Raw genomic sequence first — 20,678 nt, 5'->3', positions numbered from 1 at the left:
CAAGGCTTTCGACTCTGTCAATCACTGCATTCTCATAGACAGACTCAATAGCCTTGGTTTCTCAAATGACTGCCTCGCCTGGTTCACCAATTACTTCTCAGATAGAGCTCAGTGTGTCAAATCGGAGGGCCTGTTGTCCGGACCTCTGGCAGTCTATATGGGAGTGCCACAGGGTTCAATTCTCGGGCTGACTCTTTTCTCTGTATATATCAATGATGTCGCTCTTGCTGCTGGTGATTCTCTGATCCACCTCTACACAGACAACAACATTCTGTATACATCTGGCACTTCTTTGGACACTGTGTTAACAAACCTCCAAACGAGCTTCAATGCCATACAGCACTCCTTCCGTGGCCTCCAACGCTTTTAAATGCTAGTAAAACTAAATGCATGCTCTTCAACCAACTGTTGCCCGCACCTGCCCGCCCGACCAGCATTACTACTCTGGACGGTTCTGACTTAGAATATGTGGACATCTACAAATACCTAGGTGTCTGGTTAGACTGTAAACTCTCCTTCCAGACTCACATTAAGCATCTCCAATCCGAAATTACATCTAGAATCGGCTTCCTATTTCACAACGAAGCCTCCTTCACTCATGCTGCCAAACATACCCTCGTAAAACTGACTATCCTACCGATCCTCGACTTCGGCGATGTCATTTATAAAATAGTCTCCAACACTCTACTCAGCAAATTGGATGCAGTCTATCACAGTGCCATTCGTTTTGTCACCAAAGCCCCATATACTACCCACCACTGCGACCTGTATGCTCTCGTTGGCTGGCCCTCACTACAAATTCGTCGCCAAACCCACTGGCTCTAGGTCCTCTATAAGTCTTTGCTAGGTAAAGCCCCGCCTTATCTCAGCTCACTGGTCACCATAGCAACACCCACCTGTAGTACGCACTCCAGCAGGTATATTTCACTGGTCATCCCCAAAGCCAACACTTCCTTTGCCCGCCTTCCTTACAGTTCTCTTCTGCCAATGACTGGAACGAATTGCAAAAATCACTGGAGCTGGAGTCTGATATCTCCCTCTCTAACTTTAAGCATCAGCTGTCAGAGCAGCTTACCGATCACTGTACCTGTACACAGCCAATCTGTAAATAGCACACCCAACTACCTCATCCCCATATTGTTATTTATCCTCTTGCTCTTTGCACCCCAGTATCTCTACTTGCACATCATCTGCACATCTATCACTCCAGTGTTAATGCTAAATTGTAATTATTTCACCTCTATGTATTGCCTTACCTCCCTAATCTTACTACATTTGCACACACTGTACATAGATATGTCTATTGTGTTATTGACTGTATGCTTGTTTATGTGTAACTCTGTGTTGTTGTTTTTGTCGCACTTTGCTTTATCTTGGCCAGGTCGCAGTTGTAAATGAGAACTTGTTCTCAACTGGCCTACCTGGTTAAATAAAGGTGAAATAAAAAATAAATCTATTTTTGTCTCATCTGACCATAGGACTCGGTTCAACCCTAGTGCCAATGTCGTTTAGCAAACTCCAGGCGTTTACATTTGTTGGTTGCTTTCAATAAAATAAAATAGAACTGTCAACACTTTCAAAGAGCCTATTGTCATGGGGGTGGCATCTAATTGTAGATTTGGAGACTTGATGACCCCAAGTTGATACCCAGTTCTGTATTTCTCCAACTGTGGCCCTTGGATTTTCCTTTGCCTCCTGAACCATCTTCCTCACTGTGTGTGGGGACAAGATACACATCCGTCCAAATCCAACAGGTCTACCACTGTTCCAGTGATTTTAAACTGAGATAAAAAAAAAAAATTAAGTAGAATGTTAATGCAGATGTTATTTCTAAGAATATTTAGGGGTGCCTATAATTTTGACAACTATCTTTTTTTGTGTTTATTTTGTATTACTTGTTAAACAAAATCACTTCCTTTGAGCAATTGTATTAGTGTAAAATAATATCATTTCCCAACATTTTTTGCCAAACAATATAGCTTAGTATTTGTATTATTATTTATTTATTTTATACAGTCTTTATCAAGGGGGATTTTGGAGTGGACTGTAAATACCTCAGGCAGTAAAGACCACCTATCAAAGCCCCGGCAACCGTTTTCCAGCTAAAGGCAGACAAAGATAAGTCTTCGTCACCCCCCATTAGCAGATAATGATAATCTTCTCCCAAAATAAAAAAGAATTAGACAGGCCCAACCACTAGACTAAAAATAGACCAGCCCTTCTGGCATTTGCCTGAAATGCCAGATGGCCAGTCCCCCCTGCTCAACTACACAAAGCTAGTTATGGCAAGGGTAGAGACTTTCCTAAAGTTGACTTGGATAGCTATTAGCGTACTAGGGGGTAACTAGCCCCAATTAAGAACAATGTCTAATTGCTGACACAAAAAAGCAACAAAACAAAAAATGCTTTAGGCGAATAAACTATAGAGGGAAATAAATGGCTACAGTTTACACTTTTTAAAGTTATTTCATGAACTGTTGTTTTTAGAAAAAAACTTGTTTTTTAAAAGTACCGGGTAACTTCAAGATTTTCCCGTTATTTATTTAAAATGCTCTGCATCTGGAACAGCTATAATGTGCATAAAAAATACCCACTTACTTGAAGAAATGCCGAAGATGACCTCGCGCCAAAAAGAGGAGCGTTTCAATCGAATTGGGCTTCTCAATGTCTAGGCTGCAGCAGTGATGTCGTCAAACCTTCACTCCGGTCGTTCCTCGAAACGTTCTCCTGCCTTAATATCTATGGAAGCGGAGTCCTGCAGTCATGACGTCTTCGGCATCCTTCCCGCCCCCTTGTCCACAGGAGGGTTATGAAACAACTGAACTTGGCTTGTTGTAGCACTAGTATAAAGTTCTGCCAGTTGCTAGGGGAAGAAAACAACATTTCCACCAAAACAAATAGGTTATATTTCCATAAAGGCTTGCTAAATTGATCCCCATAAAATAGACTTTACATTGCACCAGACAATATAAAAGACTAGTAGGCATAGGCCTGCCCTACATCACAGGCTACATAAGCTACAAACACATTCTCTCACCTCAATGAGCCTAATATTAGAATACTTTCCAGCAGCTTAAAAACAAAGACAATTCTAGAAGTGTAAACAATATCCTGTGAACAATAAGCTTCTGAAGTGACAACCCCTGGATGTAGATCTGGGAAATGTGATGGAAGTTTTTAACATAAAGACCGATGCTTGAGATAGATTGGCTGCCTAGCACCTCACTCTGTTGAGTTTCTCAGGTTTCGGACTCTGTCTAACTTTAAAATACATAATTTCATCCTGATCTGTCAATGATCCTGTGTGTGTGTGTGTGTGTGTGTGTATGTGTGTGTGTGTGTGTGTGTGTGTGTGTGTGTGTGTGTGTGTGTGTGTGTGTGTGTGTGTGTGTGTGTGTGTGTGTGTGTGTGTGTGTGTGTGTGTGTGTGTGTGTGTGTGTGTGTGTGTGTGTGTGTGTGTGTGTGTGTGTCAATAGCAGGTGATATAATGTATTCCACTCGTGTCATTTCACCATTTTACCATACCAGATCTGTGATTTCCTCAAGGAAGGAAAATATTCAAATGGTATTCAAACAGGACCATAGAGTGAGCCTACTCTATCCTGAAGTTGATATTGCCGTGCTGTTCCCCCATCAAGTGGCCAACAGAGAGTAGGCCCCTGCAGGAGTGTGATCATACCCAATACAGACTTTGGCTGGAGCTTTCACACCTGCTCTGTGAATTCCTTTTAATAAAAAATAGATAAAATACTATCAAAAATATTTTCTCAAACAATCTAAGTGGAGTCAACCTGCATATTGGGTTGGTGTTTAAAGGGTAAAATATTTTGGATATTAACTTCAGTTATTAATTATCATTTAAAAAAATATATTATACACCCAGAACTTTACCTGTCATCATTTATTGCTTGTATTATGGAATCCAAAGTTCAGTTGTAGAAGGCCAGAGAAGGCCACCTAAAAGGCCAAAGAGCTACTTTGTTCCTCAGAGGTGCACAAACAATTTTTCTCAAGCTGTCTTCAAGAACAGAAATAAAGATATTTCAGTGATTTGATGTCCTGATGTTCTAGTTGTGATTCCAAACCACAAGGCAAGGACCCAACTAACGATGAAAACATATGAAATGTATCGTCTGATTCTAGTAGCGTAGCAGAAGGAAAGCTTTCTGCACAATGGAGATAAGGACTTGATCTAGTGCAACATTGTCACATTCTCTACCTAGATAGAGCATAACCTACAAACAAAAGGTTGACAGTGGTTATTATTCTAGTAAAGTAAATACAAGAAAAGGCTAAATTAGTAAACACTGGTGTGGTACTTATGCCAAGGTGTCAGTTTGTTCCACTGGACTGTGGCTTGGGTTTATTGATACAGCATTGACAAAGCACTTCACTTGTAACAGTTTGTATCACTGAGCTTGAATCAGAGAAACAAAGAATTGACTACATAAGAGGAATGAATGGCAACCAGAACTCCCAATAGAAATGTTATATACAAGGTCATCCTTATTCCCAAATTATCCCTATCAAGACTGTTCCATACGCATGTTTTTATTGGTAATTGTATTGTGCTTCATTGTACTTTGCTTCAACTGTTATGTTTTATGACTATTATATCGCTGTCTGTATTATTGATTCACTATAACATTCGCTGCATGTCTGTGTTTAGGCTCAAAGAGGCTCTCTAGGGAGAGAGGGAAGGGGAACAGAAAGGGGAAACCTAGTCAGTTGTACAACTGAATGCATTCCACTGAAATGTGTCTTCCGCATTTAACCCAATACCCTCTGAATCAGAGAGGTGCGGGGGGGGGGGCTGCCATAATCGACATCCATGTTTTCGGCGCACGGGGAACAGTGGGTTAACTGCCTTGCTCAGGGGCAGAACGACAGATTTTTACCTTGTCAGCTCAGGGATTCGATCCAGCAACCTTTCGGTTACTGGCCCGAACACTGCCTCTGATGAGTCTCTGTGGGGTTGAGAGAGGACGGGGCACTGCCTCTAAGATGAATCTCTCAGGGGAACATGACAGTAACACAAAAGCTAAAAGGTGGGAGGAAAGGGAGAAAGAGAGTGAGTGCGTGCATGCATGCATGGGTGGGTGCATGCGTGAGTACACTGTAGCATTTATGCTCCGAGTTTGTATATTACATCATCATTAGACAGAGTAGACTAGAGACTGAAGGTCTGACTCTGTTGTGTTGAAGCCCAATCCAGCTGGAAAGACGAGACTCCCCTCTACCCAGCTGTGTTCCCATGAAGAGTAACCAGTCTATGAAACTTCCATTTAAATTCAGCAAGAAAGACGTATCTACCAAACAGAGGTACAAGAGCTATATCTTAAAATACAGCACATAATCAAATGCCCATATGATATTTATAAACCTGTGTGTGTGTTTGTGTGTGTGTGTCAAGGGATTGCACATTTATTTTAATAACTATGTAGCTTGTTATTTGATATCAACTTCAAACTGCAGTTTGTGGTCGATGTTCTAGATCTTTTATGTAGCTCCATGAGATATACTCTATATACCCGTATTAATTATTATTATAGTTTGAAGGCAAAGCACACGTGTTTCATGTGTACAGCATATGTTAAAGTATCTTTGTTTGCTCATGTCTGTTATCACCACATGTCTGGAGGAGGTGCTTGGTTTTCTGTATTAACAATGCAACATTATTTGGAAAAACTCTTGTTACCGTATTCGTTGTTTGAACAAATATGTTTCGTTATATAGACAATATAGGCTTTAATCCATATTCCTTGTGTCTTACCCCTTAGCTCATGTGGCTGAACAAAAGAGCACTATGACAAGAATATCTTAACAAATCCATCAACGGAGTAGTGACATATCCTGTTTATAATTGTACTTTTGCTCTCTTGAAGAATCGTTTGAAACTGATATGTTTTGTTTTCATCTTTCCTTTAGCTAGACACAGCATAGGGAGCTGTGGTTGTAAGCTTGGCTTTCTGCAGTGCAGCCACAGTTAAGTTTCTCTACATGACCTTTGGAAAACAGAACAAATATTTTCTACCATCTCCATAATACTTGAGTTGCCAAATCTTTCCCTTGCCCTCAAAGCCCATCACTGTTAATGTGGTAGGTTTCGAGAATAACTTTTGCAGAAAACACTAATTGTTATGACAGATTATGACGGATCTGTAAACTATATACTAATGCAGATGTGGATTCTTGTTTAGTTAGATGTTCTCAGAGCGAACAAAAAGATAACTGGTGGCCAAACAGCACAACGACTAGTTCCTTTAATGTTATGGCAATGTATAGGACTGGTTCCTTTCAACCTTTAGGACTACAAGGACCTACAGTACAGTATGTTGACATGGAACTGTCCCCAAGCCCACTTTAGGTGCTACCTAACTGAGTCATAGATTGGGAGCCATTGCCTTATCATTCCTGTTTCATGAATCATCATCATCCTCCTCATCATCATCAGTACCTTCAACTGCCAAATGTTATTATTGTGCCAAATAAAGGGGTTTCAGGAGGAGGTATCATGACTTAAAGGTCTGACTTTGAAGTTGCTTGTCATTCTATCACTGCAGTATGTGTACATTTTATATTGTATGAAAATAATATAATTTTATTGGATTGTTCATACAGTATTTGTAAAGTGGAGGAACGAAACGTGCACAGATTCTATGATGGTTACTGATTGATATATATATATATTGTGCAGAAGGCATTTCCTGAATAAAAATGATCATTATTGTGAACCTTTTTTACTTCAGTATAACTTTTAGGCTGGGATTTACCTGGACACACACATACAAACACACACACACAGGTTTATAAATATCATATGGGCATATGATTATGTGCTGTATTTTAAGATATAGCTCTTGTACCTCTGTTTGGTAGATACTTCTTTCTTTTTTTGCTGAATTTAAATGGAAGTTTCATATGTATGTACAGAGTAAGGTGTACAATCTCATGTTTTTTCCACAGAGACCAACAGCAGAGATCAGAGTCAGATATTCCCAGTGGTCGGTCTGCCCAGCATCACACACACCTGGCCTTTATATAGTCAGGGTGAGATGATTTATATTGGTCTTGATTACCTCAGTGAAGGTATAGTTCTACAATATGTTGAAATAACTTTGGTGTTCCTTCGATCTGAACTTTTACATTTTGTGTGTTCAGACACTTGGGAGAGAATGTCATCACATTTGCGAGGAATGAGCTGAGTTCAGAACAAGAGGATTCTGAGTTCAGATCACCCAGAATTATTTGGAAGTCAGAGAGAGGACGAGGAAATGGTGGACGCTGAAGATGAGAAGCAGGAGAGCAGTGCCAGAGATGGGGTTATGAAGATCACCATGCATGTCCTGAGGAACATGAAGCAGAAGATGCTTGCTGACACGCTGGAGAAAAATAAGAGGTGTTAATCAGCCAAACAAAGTCTATCAGTTTAAAAATCCCAATAGTTGGTTGCCTGTAATCAGATTAAGTATCAATTATCATAAGGTCCCAAATAAATAAAAACATTTTGTGCAGACTTTCAGCTTGAAATCCTGAATACAGTACATAAAATCTCTGGTAACGTATGTCCTCTACATTGTTAGAATCCCAGCCCAGATATGTATTGCTATTTCTTTAATTCCTTGATGTTTGTAGGGTAAATATTTCCCTTTGTTGAACATTTATTTGTCAAATGTCGACACAGTTCTGCTTTATGAGTGAACTCATTTAAACTAAGTAGACTTTACGTCACAGATTTAGCTTAAACATGCACACTAATTAGTCAAATTAAAATTAAACATTTATCACAGGTTTTGTGTTTATGTACTCAGTACTGCATATTTTACTCTATATTTAACACTTTCAGTAGTCATTTTTTACCTCAGACATTTTGATGAAAGTTTTTGAAAGTCTTGTGGCACTGTTGAAATTGAGTGTTTACTTACTGTTACTGCAGTAAGACATTGTTTAATACTAAAATAAACTACAAGACCAAAAGTATGTGGACACCTGCTTGTCAAACATCTCATTGCAAAGTCATGGGAATTAATATGGAGGTGGTCCCCCATTGCTGCAACAACAGCCTCCACTCTTCTGGGAAGGCTTTCTACTAGTTGTTGGAACATTATTGCGGGGACTTGCTTCCATTCAGCCACAAGAGAATTAGTGAGTTCGTGCACTGATTTTGGGCGATTAGGCCTGGCTCGCAGTCGACGTTCCAATTCATCCCAAAGGTGTTCGATGGGGTTGAAGTCAGGGCTCTGTGCAGGCCAGTCAAGTTCTTCCACACTGAACTCAACAAACCATTTCTGTATGGACCTCGCTTTGTGCCCGGGGGCTTTGTCATGCTGAAACAGGAAAGGGCCTTCCCCAAACTGTTGCCACAAAGTTGGAAGCACAGAATCGTCTAGAATGTCAGTGTATGGTTTAGCGTTGAGATTTCCCTTCGCTGGAACTAAGGGGCCTAGCCCGAACCATGAAAACCAGCCCCAGACCATTATTCTTCATCCACCAAACGTTACAATTGGCACTATGCATTGGGGCAGGTAGCGTTCTCCTGGCATCCGCCAAACTCAGATTCGTCCGTCGGATGGTGCCAGATGGTGAAGCGTGATGTGGTTGAAATAGCCTAATCCACTCATTTGAAGGGGTGTCCACATACAACATATACACTAAGGCTGGGATTAAATCCAAGGCGCGTTAAACGGCAGCACATTGCTCTTCACTTTTGAAGGTCAGCCGACATGCGCAGCATTTACTATGAATGTGATCTCCATGAACGTCAGGGAAATTGCCTTTAGGGACATCGGCTGTGCAGTGCGCTACTCTATAGAGTGCCTCGAATTTAAATCCCAGCCTAAAAGTTATACTATAGTAAAAAAAAGTTCACAATAATGATCATTTTTATTCAGGAAATGCCTTCTGCACAAAAAAAAAATATATATCAATCAGTAACCATCATAGAATCTGTGCACGTTTCGTTCCTCCACTTTACAAATACTGTATGAACAATCCAATAAAATTATATTATTTTCATACAATATAAAATGTACACATACTGCAGTGATAGAATGACAAGCAACTTCAAAGTCAGACCTTTAAGTCATGATACCTCCTCCTGAAACCCCTTTATTTGGCACAATAATAACATTTGGCAGTTGAAGGTACTGATGATGATGAGGAGGATGATGAGGATTCATGAAACAGGTATGATAAGGCAATGGCTCCCAAACTATGACTCAGTTAGGTAGCACCTAAAGTGGGCTTGGGGACAGTTCCATGTCAACATACTGTACTGTAGGTCCTTGTAGTCCTAAAGGTTGAAAGGAACCAGTCCTATACATTGCCATAACATTAAAGGAACTAGTCGTTGTGCTGTTTGGCCACCAGTTATCTTTTTGTTCGCTCTGAGAACATCTATCTAAACAAGAATCCACATCTGCATTAGTATATAGTTTACAGATCCGTCATAATCTGTCATAATAATTAGTGTTTTCTGCTAAAGTTATTCTCAGAGCCTACAACATTAACAGTGATGGGCTTTGAGGGCAAGGGAAAGATTTGGCAACTCAAATATTATGGAGATGGTAGAAAATATTTGTCCTGTTTTCCAAAGGTCATGCAGAGAAACTTAACTGTGGCTGCACTGCAGAAAGCCAAGCTTACAACCACAGCTCCCTATGCTGTGTCTAGCTAAAGGAAAGATGAAAACAAAACATGTCAGTTTCAAACGATTCTTCAAGAGAGCAAAAGTACAATTATAAACAGGATATGTCACTACTCCGTTGATGGATTTGTTAAGATATTCTTGTCAGTGCTCTTTTGTTCAGCCACATGAGCTAAGGGGTAAGACACAAGGAATATGGATTAAAGCCTATATTGTCTATATAACGAAACATATTTGTTCAAACAACGAATACGGTAACAAGAGTTTTTCCAAATAATGTTGCATTGTTAATACAGAAAACCAAGCACCTCCTCCAGACATGTGGTGATAACAGACATGAGCAAACAAAGATACTTTAACATATGCTGTACACATGAAACACGTGTGCTTTGCCTTCAAACTATAATAATAATTAATATGGGTATATAGAGTATATCTCATGGAGCTACATAAAAGATCTAGAACATCGACCACAAACTGCAGTTTGAAGTTGATATCAAATAACAAGAAGCTACATAGTTATTAAAATAAATGTGCAATCCCTTGATCGGGAAAAAAAAAACGTATACTAGCATACCGCTAAAAGCATGTCCTACCTAAAGAAAGATACAAAACAATAGAAGATAAAATGAGAGTAGATCGAATCGGTAACTCTATAAAACAAAAAATGGATCGCTCTCCATCTCTAGTAGTTACTAGAATAGCAGCAGAATGATTGTGTCAAGTCTAAACCCGTGGAACGCAAGCGATTGCAAAACGAGAGCCACCAACTGATTGATTGTTGATCTCTTTCCCTGTATCAGCAGAAGAATGTCCCCCAAACCCTTTCTGGATCACACGTCTCTGTCTCATTCTTCAAAACTGATCATCCATGATGTGGAACATACTTTACAAACACACCCCACAGTACGCAACGCAACTTACAAGCAGATCCCTCACATAGTCCCACGACAGGGAGAAATCGACAGTAATGTCCATACTATGCTTTATTTATGCAAAAGTTACGATTTGGCCCCACATGCGTATAACAGCTGCACATGCACATTACAATTTGCCACATCAATACTTCAATTGGTCATAAAAAACATACACTCATAGCTGTTTCGCAGTTTATTTGTTCCATTCGAGAGACAGCGGGTGAATACCGCCGTCACTCCCTGTGTGTATAAGTTCTAATAGCAGAGACGGGTTCAGATTGTGTTGATGTGTGGACAGTCGTTTACTAGTGGTGGGGATGGTTAGGCCTTGGCTGCAACGGTAAGGCAGAGCGGAGAGATGTTGGTGGAACAGTACATCCAAGAACTCCAAAGTTCATGATATCAGGTATCAGTCCAACGTTCCGAGCTTTGCTATTAGTTCGTCACAGATTTTCGTGAGCTCCTCAATTTCTTGGTTCTGTGAAGAATAGAGAGATAGGTAGAGATTGTTCAATCAAAGACTCAGCATTTGAATTGTTTTTTTGTGACTAACAAACGCGACATCATGAAACACTTCCTGGTCGAAATGCGCCATTTTGTGCTTCTCATTTGGAACCATTGATAACTAACATAATTCTTGTATCCAGTTATTCTTTTACTATCAATGATTCCTACAGACACATTTTCCCTTAGGGATAAAGTCAAGCCAAGTCAATTTAACTCATGTCAAGTCAAGTACCTTCTGATGGAGGGCTCTCTCCAAAGAGTCCACCTTCATCTGCTCCTTCCTCAGGCTGGCATGAAGAGCCACACTCTCTGAGTCGGCTCTGGAGCGCACTTGGGCGATATCTTCATTTGCTCTGCAACACAGCAGAGAGCGGAACATTAAAGAAAGAAAAGAAAGAAAAAAAGAAGACATTACAAAGAAAAATTGAGAATGAACCATAGAAAGATAATGTCCCTCGCCTCAAAAGTACATTGTAGCCAAATGAACAATAGACTAGATAAAGTGATATATTTATAATGATCAGATATTTCACATTGAAACATTTACCGTCTCAATCCCTAGAGTCGAGACTCAAATCATAGACACATAGACACAAATCTAGACACAAGAAATACTAGACTATCGTTACTTGTCTAGTTTTTCCTCTGCGTGGATCTTGAGTGTGTGGTATCTCTGTTCTTCCTGTCTGACGCGGACCAGGTACTCCTGGGCACACTTCTTCAGCACCTCTTCATTCTGCGCACGCACGCACGCACACGCACACAGACAGAAAAAAACGGAGAACTGAATAACCTTGTATCTCCATTACAGATAGTAATTTTGCAAGCAACAGTCAGATACAGAAAAAACAGTGATGCTAATAATACCATTTCATCCCATTAATAAGTGCTTTTCCAAACATTAAAGGACTCTGTACATCATAACATCAATAAAATTATAAAAACATGAAGTACAAAAGGTTAAGTACAACGTCTAGTTTGATTTACATTTGGTTGAGTTGTCATCTAACGTGATTCAATGTGAAATCAACAACAAAAAATTGCCATGTCATTGGATTTAAATTAAAAGTTGGATGAAAAAAAGACGAAATTCCCTTACGTTGAATACTTTTAGCAAATCTAATTAGTTTCCAAGTCATCACATCAATTTTTGGGGTTGAAATGACGTGAAAACAACATTGATTAAAACAGTTTTTGCCCAATGGGTCACAATTTTTTTGAAATTTTTATATTGTATTTTTGCATTTTCCAATTAAGAACATTCAAAACAAAAGTGAAAAGATATTAGACAGCAAAAGGACAAAGTGACAGTAACAGACGAGCATAACAAAAAAATAATAAAAATAAAAATAATTGTATATACAAACATAGAATAAATAAGTCATAATAAAGAGTAAAATAAATAATAATGAGACATTGGATCATATGGTCACCTGCCGTAAGCTACATATTATACATTACGTGTGAAACATTATATAAGGATTATATAGAGATTTAATCAATGTGATGTGAGGGGAGATTCTCCATATAGTCAATAATAGGTTGCCAAATTCTGTAAAATGTCTCTAACTTATTCCTCAAGCAGTAAGTGATTTTCTCCAGTGGGATACAACTATTACCTTCCGATAGTCACATTGCAACTGGCAGGGAGGAATCCGATTTCCATTTCAAGGCAATACATTTCTTGGCAATCGCTAGCAATATTTCTGTTAGCTTTATAGTATGACTTTGCCTAAGATTGGAGTTAGTACAGTTACCCAGTAGACAGACCTCCGGGTCTATAGGGAAGGCAACCCCGTGAATTGAGGATATGGTATCGCATACCCCCTGCCAGAAACCGTGTAGTTTTAAACACTGCCAAGTGGAATGGAGGAATGTTCCTTCATCTGAGCCACATCTAAAACATAGGGAGGAGATATCAGGGTTGAACTTGTGCAGTCTAGATGGGGTGATATAGAGCTGATGGAGGAAATTAAACTGGATCAGTCTGTATCTGGAGTTCAATGTGGATGTAACACCATCCCTGCATAGGTCACTCCATAGACCCTCATCAAGATCAATACCCAGTTCCGGAGTTCCAAATTAAGCAGCAGCAGCTGAAAAGATGAGCTCCTACAAATATTGAAATTTAAATGTTTTTTTTAGAGTAAAGTACATCGAAAAAAAATCAAAAGAAAACTGCAAACTGAATCGGAGACCAAACAAGCAGCAAACAAAGAAGAAAGGCTTTTGAAAAAGTAACAATTTTTCATAAAATTATACCGTTTTCTTAGCTAGCTAAGTTGTTTACCTGTTGCTAGGCAGTTGCTAGGGACATTCCTGAAAGAAGCTAGCTAGCTAACAAGGAGTGTCTAGTTGGCAGAAGAGAAGAAGGGACAAAGAAGGGACAAAGTGGGACAAAATAAGGACAGAAGAAAAGGGAAAGGGGACATTAAGGTGAAGCAGTCCTCTAAAGACACAAAAGACAATAATACAAGAAACAACACTTCTATTGCCTCTCCCTCTACGATACGCACTTCCGGTTTGGTTTGGAGCGAGTAGTTGCATTCCGCTTTGCTCCACAGGTAGTATTACAGGTAGTATTACATTTCATTTCATTACAGTACAACAGTTTGATTTGTTTGATCTTAGCTGGCTACATAGCCGTCTTTGTATCCAAGATAATTGTGTAGTCTAGAGTAATTGTCGAGGTTACCTAGCCAGTTAGAGGTTACCTAGCCAGCTACACTTTCAAACAAAGTCAACAACGCAGCCACTGCTAGCTAGCCTATTTCACCAGCCAGCAGTACTATATCATTTTAGTCAATAAGATTTTTTGCAACGTAAGCTTAACTTTCTGAACATTCGAGACGTGTAGTCCACTTGTCATTCCAATCTCCTTTGCATTAGCGTAGCCTCTTCTGTAGCCTGTCAACTATGTGTCTGTCTATCCCTGTTCTCTCCTCTCTGCACAGACCATACAAACGCTTCACACCGCGTGGCCGCTGCTACTCTAACCTGGTGGTCCCAGCGCGCACGACCCACGTGGAGTTCCAGGTCTCAGGCAGCCTCTGGAACTGCCGATCTGCGGCCAACAAGGCAGAGTTCATCTCAGCCTATGCTTCCCTCCAGTCCCTCGACTTCTTGGCACTGACGGAAACATGGATTACCACTGATAACACTGCTACTCCTACTGCTCTCTCCTCGTCAGCCCACGTGTTCTCGCACACCCCGAGAGCTTCTGGTCAGCGGGGTGGTGGCACTGGGATCCTCATCTCTCCCAAGTGGACATTCTCTCTTTCTCCCCTGACCCATCTGTCTATCGCCTCCTTTGAATTCCATGCTGTCACAGTTACCAGCCCTTTCAAGCTTAACATCCTTATCATTTATCGCCCTCCAGGTTCCCTTGGAGAGTTCATCAATGAGCTTGACGCCCTGATAAGTTCCTTTCCTGAGGATGGCTCACCTCTCACAGTTCTGGGTGACTTTAACCTCCCCACGTCTACCTTTGACTCATTCCTCTCTGCCTCCTTCTTTCCACTCCTCTCCTCTTTTGACCTCACCCTCTCACCTTCCCCCCCTACTCACAAGGCAGGCAATACGCTTGACCTCATCTTTACTAGATGCTGTTCTTCCACTAATCTCATTGCAACTCCCCTCCAAGTCTCCGACCACTACCTTGTATCCTTTTCCCTCTCGCTCTCATCCAACACTTCCCACACTGCCCCTACTCGGATGGTATCGCGCCGTCCCAACCTTCGCTCTCTCTCCCCCGCTACTCTCTCCTCTTCCATCCTATCATCTCTTCCCTCTGCTCAAACCTTCTCCAACCTATCTCCTGATTCTGCCTCCTCAACCCTCCTCTCCTCCCTTTCTGTATCCTTTGACTCTCTATGTCCCCTATCCTCCAGGCCGGCTCGGTCCTCCCCTCCTGCTCCGTGGCTCGACGACTCATTGCGAGCTCACAGAACAGGGCTCCGGGCAGCCGAGCGGAAATGGAGGAAAACTCGCCTCCCTGCGGACCTGGCATCCTTTCACTCCCTCCTCTCTACATTCTCCTCTTCTGTCTCTGCTGCTAAAGCCAATTTCTACCACTCTAAATTCCAAGCATCTGCCTCTAACCCTAGGAAGCTCTTTGCCACCTTCTCCTCCCTCCTGAATCCTCCTCCCCCTCCTCCCCCTCCTCCCTCTCTGCTGATGACTTCGTCAACCATTTTGAAAAGAAGGTCGACGACATCCGATCCTCGTTTGCTAAGTCAAACGACACCGCTGGTTCTGCTCACACTGCCCTACCCTGTGCTTTGACCTCTTTCTCCCCTCTCTCTCCAGATGAAATCTCGCGTCTTGTGACGGCCGGCCGCCCAACAACCTGCCCGCTTGACCCTATCCCCTCCTCTCTTCTCCAGACCATTTCCGGAGACCTTCTCCCTTACCTCACCTCGCTCATCAACTCATCCTTGACCGCTGGCTACGTCCCTTCCGTCTTCAAGAGAGCGAGAGTTGCACCCCTTCTGAAAAAACCTACACTCGATCCCTCCGATGTCAACAACTACAGACCAGTATCCCTTCTTTCTTTTCTCTCCAAAACTCTTGAACGTGCCGTCCTTGGCCAGCTCTCCTGCTATCTCTCTCAGAATGACCTTCTTGATCCAAATCAGTCAGGTTTCAAGACTAGTCATTCAACTGAGACTGCTCTTCTCTGTGTCACGGAGGCGCTCCGCACTGCTAAAGCTAACTCTCTCTCCTCTGCTCTCATCCTTCTAGACCTATCGGCTGCCTTTGATACTGTGAACCATCAGATCCTCCTCTCCACCCTCTCCGAGCTGGGCATCTCCGGCGCGGCCCACGCTTGGATTGCGTCCTACCTGACAGGTCGCTCCTACCAGGTGGCGTGGCGAGAATCTGTCTCCGCACCACGTGCTCTCACCACTGGTGTCCCCCAGGGCTCTGTTCTAGGCCCTCTCCTATTCTCGCTATACACCAAGTCACTTGGCTCTGTCATATCCTCACATGGTCTCTCCTATCATTGCTATGCAGACGACACACAATTAATCTTCTCCTTTCCCCCCTCTGATAACCAGGTGGTGAATCGCATCTCTGCATGTCTGGCAGACATATCAGTGTGGATGACGGATCACCACCTCAAGCTGAACCTCGGCAAGACGGAGCTGCTCTTCCTCCCGGGGAAGGACTGCCCGTTCCATGATCTCGCCATCACGGTTGACAACTCCATTGTGTCCTCCTCCCAGAGTGCTAAGAACCTTGGCGTGATCCTGGACAACACCCTGTCGTTCTCAACTAACATCAAGGCGGTGACCCGTTCCTGTAGGTTCATGCTCTACAACATTCGCAGAGTACGACCCTGCCTCACGCAGGAAGCGGCGCAGGTCCTAATCCAGGCACTTGTCATCTCCCGTCTGGATTACTGCAACTCGCTGTTGGCTGGGCTCCCTGCCTGTGCCATTAAACCCCTACAACTCATCCAGAACGCCGCAGCCCGTCTGGTGTTCAACTTTCCCAAGTTCTCTCACGTCACCCCGCTCCTCCGCTCTCTCCACTGGCTTCCAGTTGAAGCTCGCATCCGCTACAAGACCATGGTGCTTGCCTACGGAGCTGTGAGGGGAACGGCACCTCCGTACCTTCAGGCTCTGATCAGGCCCTACACCCAAACAAGGGCACTGCGTTCATCCACCTCTGGCCTGCTCGCCTCCCTACCTCTGAGGAAGTACAGTTCCCGCTCAGCCCAGTCAAAACTGTTCGCTGCTCTGGCACCCCAATGGTGGAACAAACTCCCTCACGACGCCAGGTCAGCGGAGTCAATCACCACCTTCCGGAGACACCTGAAACCCCACCTCTTTAAGGAATACCTAGGATAGGATAAAGTAATCCTTCTAACCCCCCCCCCCTTAAAAGAGTTAGATGCACTATTGTAAAGTGGTTGTTCCACTGGATATCATAAGGTGAATGCACCAATTTGTAAGTCGCTCTGGATAAGAGCGTCTGCTAAATGACTTAAATGTAAAAAAATTTAAATCTTTTCCCCATCTAAGTCGGGGTTTATCTAGCTCAGGCAGTGTTAGTCCTGACATAAGAGCATCGTAAACACGGGAAATGGTCTTGAACAGTGGTTGGTCTGCATGGCAGAGTTGTTCAATAGGTGACACCTTAGGTAGGTTCCATTGTCCCTTGAGAGTCACCCTAATAAAGTTTCGTAGTTGTAGGTAGCTAAAGAAGTCCCTGTTAGGCAAGTGATATTTCTGTTTCAGCTGTTCAAAAGACATAAGAACTCCCTCCTCGTAACACTGTTCGAGAAGAGTGATACCCTTATCACACCATGGTCTAAAGTTACTATTCTGGAAAAACATAGGGATCAATCTATTGTTCCATAAAGGGGTTTTAGGGGAAAGAAATCCCTCTCGTCTGAACAGCTCATGCAGTTTGCACCATGCCAGGACAGAATGTATGATTCAAGTGTTGTCTGTGATGGTTTTTATAGATTTTCTGTCCCATTTGTAAAACAATTCTGCCCCAGTGTCATCATTTACCTCAAACTTTTCAATGTTCAACCATGAGGGAGAGGGACCATTGTCAAACCTCTGAGCCAGAAACCTAAACTGTGCAGCCCAGTAGTACATTCTAAAACTGGGGAGGTTTAAGCCCCCTTGACCGTAATCAAGGGTCAGTTTATCCAGGCCAACCCTAGGGGTTTTGCCGTGCCAGATAAACCGTCTGGTCAGCTTGTCGAGAGAGGAAAAGAATGCTGCGGGAACAGGGATAGGGAGAGATTGAAACAAATATAGAAATCTGGGCAGGACATTCATTTTAATTACATTGATTCTACCCAGTAGAGTGAGAGGCAAGTCCATCCATTTACAAAGGTCACCCTCTACCTTTTGCAACAAGCTGGCCAGATGGAGTTTATATAGGTTGTTCAGGTTACCATCCACCATTATGCCCAAATATGTGAAGCCCATAGGTGACCATCTAAAAGGAAACTTGTGCTTGATGGTATGGTGGTCAAAGACAGACAATGGTAAGATTTCGCTTTTATCAAAATTGACCTTATATCCAGAGAAAGAACTATAACACTGTAGCAGGATCTGCAAGTGAGAGAGGGAGTGTTCTGGGCAATCATAGCTTTAGGAGATTTGTAGAGTGATTTTATCAAATTTACAAACACGGTACCTAAACCAAACTTTTCCAAGACGCGAAAGAGGTATGGCCATTCAACCCTATCAAAGGCCTTTTCAGAGTCGAGGGAGACTGCGACACTAGGTATTTTGTTTTTGTTAGCAGGGTGAATTATATCAAAGAACCTTCTGAGATTATTGGAGGACAATCTATTAATTATGAAGCCAGTCTGATCTGGGTTGACCAACAGGGGAAGACATCACTCCAGTCTCATAGATAGCATCTTGGTGACCAGTTTACAATCCGTGTTTAAGGAGGTAGATTGGTCTATAGGAGGCGCACTTTAGCGAGTTTTTCCCTTTCTTGTGGATTACAGTAATCACTGCTTGAGAGAAAGACTCTGGAAAGCAGTTGTCTTCCCCAGCTTTTTTAAGTACCTCCATAAGGTAGGGGACCAACAGCTCCCTAAATTATTTATAGAACTCTGGAGGGAAGCCATCCTCCCCAGGAGATTTATTAGAAGGTAAGGATTTAATGGCCTCCAACAATTCAGGAACTGAGAACTGTTCACTCAGGCGCTCTCTGTCTTCCTCTGACAGGCATGGGAGGTTGAGAGTGGAGAGAAAGGAGTCGATCTCTGATAGATCATCGCTTGATTGGTAAGTGTAGAGGTCTTCGTAATATTTCTTAAAAGTATCATTAATTTCAGTAGGGTCGAAAGATATCTCATTAGTAAGAGTTTCTATAGCATTAATTGTCCTCTTACTTTCCTCTGCTTTCAGTTGCCATGGCAATACTTTGTGTGCTTTCTCTCTAAGCTCGTAATAACGCTGTTTTGATTTAGTGATGGCCCTTTCAGCTTGATATGTGTTCAGAATATTATATTTCAGTTTTTTATTTACCAAAATATAGATATAGATCTTTAGTCGGGCCTCTTTGGTAGGTTAGAGATTTCAGATTCAAGGACATTCAGTTCCGCACCGTGTTTTCTCTTCAGCCCTTTAGTATAGGAAATGATCTGTCCCCTCAGATAGGCCTTCAATGTGTCCCAAAGAATGAAACTGTCAGGAGCGGAGGGTTTGTTTGTCAAAGTAAAAATATTGATCTGCTCTTTGATGAATGCACAAAATTCAGGTTGCTTTAGGAGTGTAGAATTTAGTCTCCATCTATATGCTCCATTTACCTTGGTAGGAATGGAGATTGATAATACCAGAGGAGAATGGTCACTAAGCAATCTGGGGAGATACTCGATATCTAACACTCTATGAAACAGTTGGGTCGATAGTAAAAAGTTGTCTATGCGTGTGTGTGTGTGTTGTGTGGGTGTGAATAAAAAGAGTAGTCCCTATTCTGTGGGTGCAACTGTCTCCAGATGTCTAGCAAATTAAGATCTTTCATGAATGACACGGTGAGCTTGCCAGCTTTGGTAAGAAGTGAGGGTTTATCAGAGGACCTATCAAGAACTGTATCTAAACAAAAATGTAAATCTCCTCCAACCAGTAACCATCCTGGTGGTGCTTGAGCAACCTGAAGGAAGACATTCTGAATAAACATATGGTCATCGAAGTTAGGAGCATAAATATTCAATAGGGTCCAAGACTCTGAAAACATATGCCCCTGCACCAAAAGAAACCTGCCCGAGGGATCAGAGATGGTGTTGTTGACGCAGAAGGGGATGTGTCTACTTATCAAAATTGCAGTTCCTCTTGCTTTGGAGTTAAAAGAGGACACAAAAACTTGTCTTACCCATTCCCTCTTCAATTTCTTGTGTTCACTGGCTGTAAGATGGGTTTCTTGTAAAAACACAATGTCAGCCTTAAATTTCTTAAGGTATGATTAGACTCTTTTCCTCTTAAATCGGGCTGTTAAGACCTTTTACGTTGAATGTGACATATTTTATTGGATTAAGCATAGGTTGGGTTTCAAATATGTAACCGAATGGAGATCTCTCATATGTAAATAGTCAGGAAATGTTTCAACTTTAGTTTGAACACTGAAGTGACCTATGTGTCTCTTTAGGAAGGAAACAACAATAAACATAGAAAAATAAAAAAACGAGAAACCCCACCCACGCCGATTGTCGGACTAAAACCACAATCCCAACAATCAAACATGAATACACCTGTAGAGATACGTTGTTGCTCGCTTTCCATCTTGCTCTTACTAGCTAAACCTTGGCGTAAACTAAAACCAGCGAGCTCTCTAAGTTGAAAACAAACGTTGTGAATAGACATTATGGCTGAATATTTACTGCCCACAGTAAGGGCTGCTTGAGTCTCTTTTCAGGAGAGGAGAAACATAAATGGGGGGGAAAGCAGTGGGCCTAAGCCCACTAATTTGCTTCGTCCAGTGGATATTGACTAAACCAAAATATACTCTCCTGTAAATGTAATAGAACTCACCCCGGGGGAAAAAAATGGTTAGTTGAAAATGTACAAATCAATTATAGTGACCGGATAGCGGGGTAAACGGATCCAAATTCCAAGAAGATATCAGCA

At 42.0% G+C, this 20,678-nt stretch overlaps 2 protein-coding genes across 7 annotated transcripts in view; both read right to left on the bottom strand.

Moving 5' to 3' along the window:
• LOC139562232 (lysyl oxidase homolog 2A-like) overlaps window positions 1-2,739 on the bottom strand; it is a 52,209-nt gene extending 49,470 nt beyond the window's left edge. Inside the window, exon 1 of the mRNA XM_071379726.1 lies at window positions 2,599-2,739. The gene's annotated coding sequence lies outside the window, so the exon portion shown is untranslated. The remainder of the gene's footprint in view (window positions 1-2,598) is intronic.
• Window positions 2,740-8,864: 6,125 nt separating this feature from the next.
• LOC139562185 (transforming acidic coiled-coil-containing protein 1-like) overlaps window positions 8,865-20,678 on the bottom strand; it is a 44,258-nt gene continuing 32,444 nt past the window's right edge. For all 6 annotated transcript variants that reach the window (XM_071379655.1, XM_071379644.1, XM_071379625.1 and 3 more), the window contains 3 exons: window positions 11,700-11,806; window positions 11,303-11,423; window positions 8,865-11,041 (listed from right to left, as the gene is read on the bottom strand). In XM_071379655.1, the coding sequence (XP_071235756.1) occupies window positions 10,973-11,041; window positions 11,303-11,423; window positions 11,700-11,806 (297 nt within the window). In that variant the 3' untranslated portion in view covers window positions 8,865-10,972. The remainder of the gene's footprint in view (window positions 11,042-11,302; window positions 11,424-11,699; window positions 11,807-20,678) is intronic.

The sequence above is a fragment of the Salvelinus alpinus genome, chromosome 2 (genome assembly GCF_045679555.1).
Source record: "Salvelinus alpinus chromosome 2, SLU_Salpinus.1, whole genome shotgun sequence".
NCBI classification, from domain to species: domain Eukaryota; kingdom Metazoa; phylum Chordata; class Actinopteri; order Salmoniformes; family Salmonidae; genus Salvelinus; species Salvelinus alpinus.
This window is presented reverse-complemented; position numbering and strand designations above follow the sequence as displayed.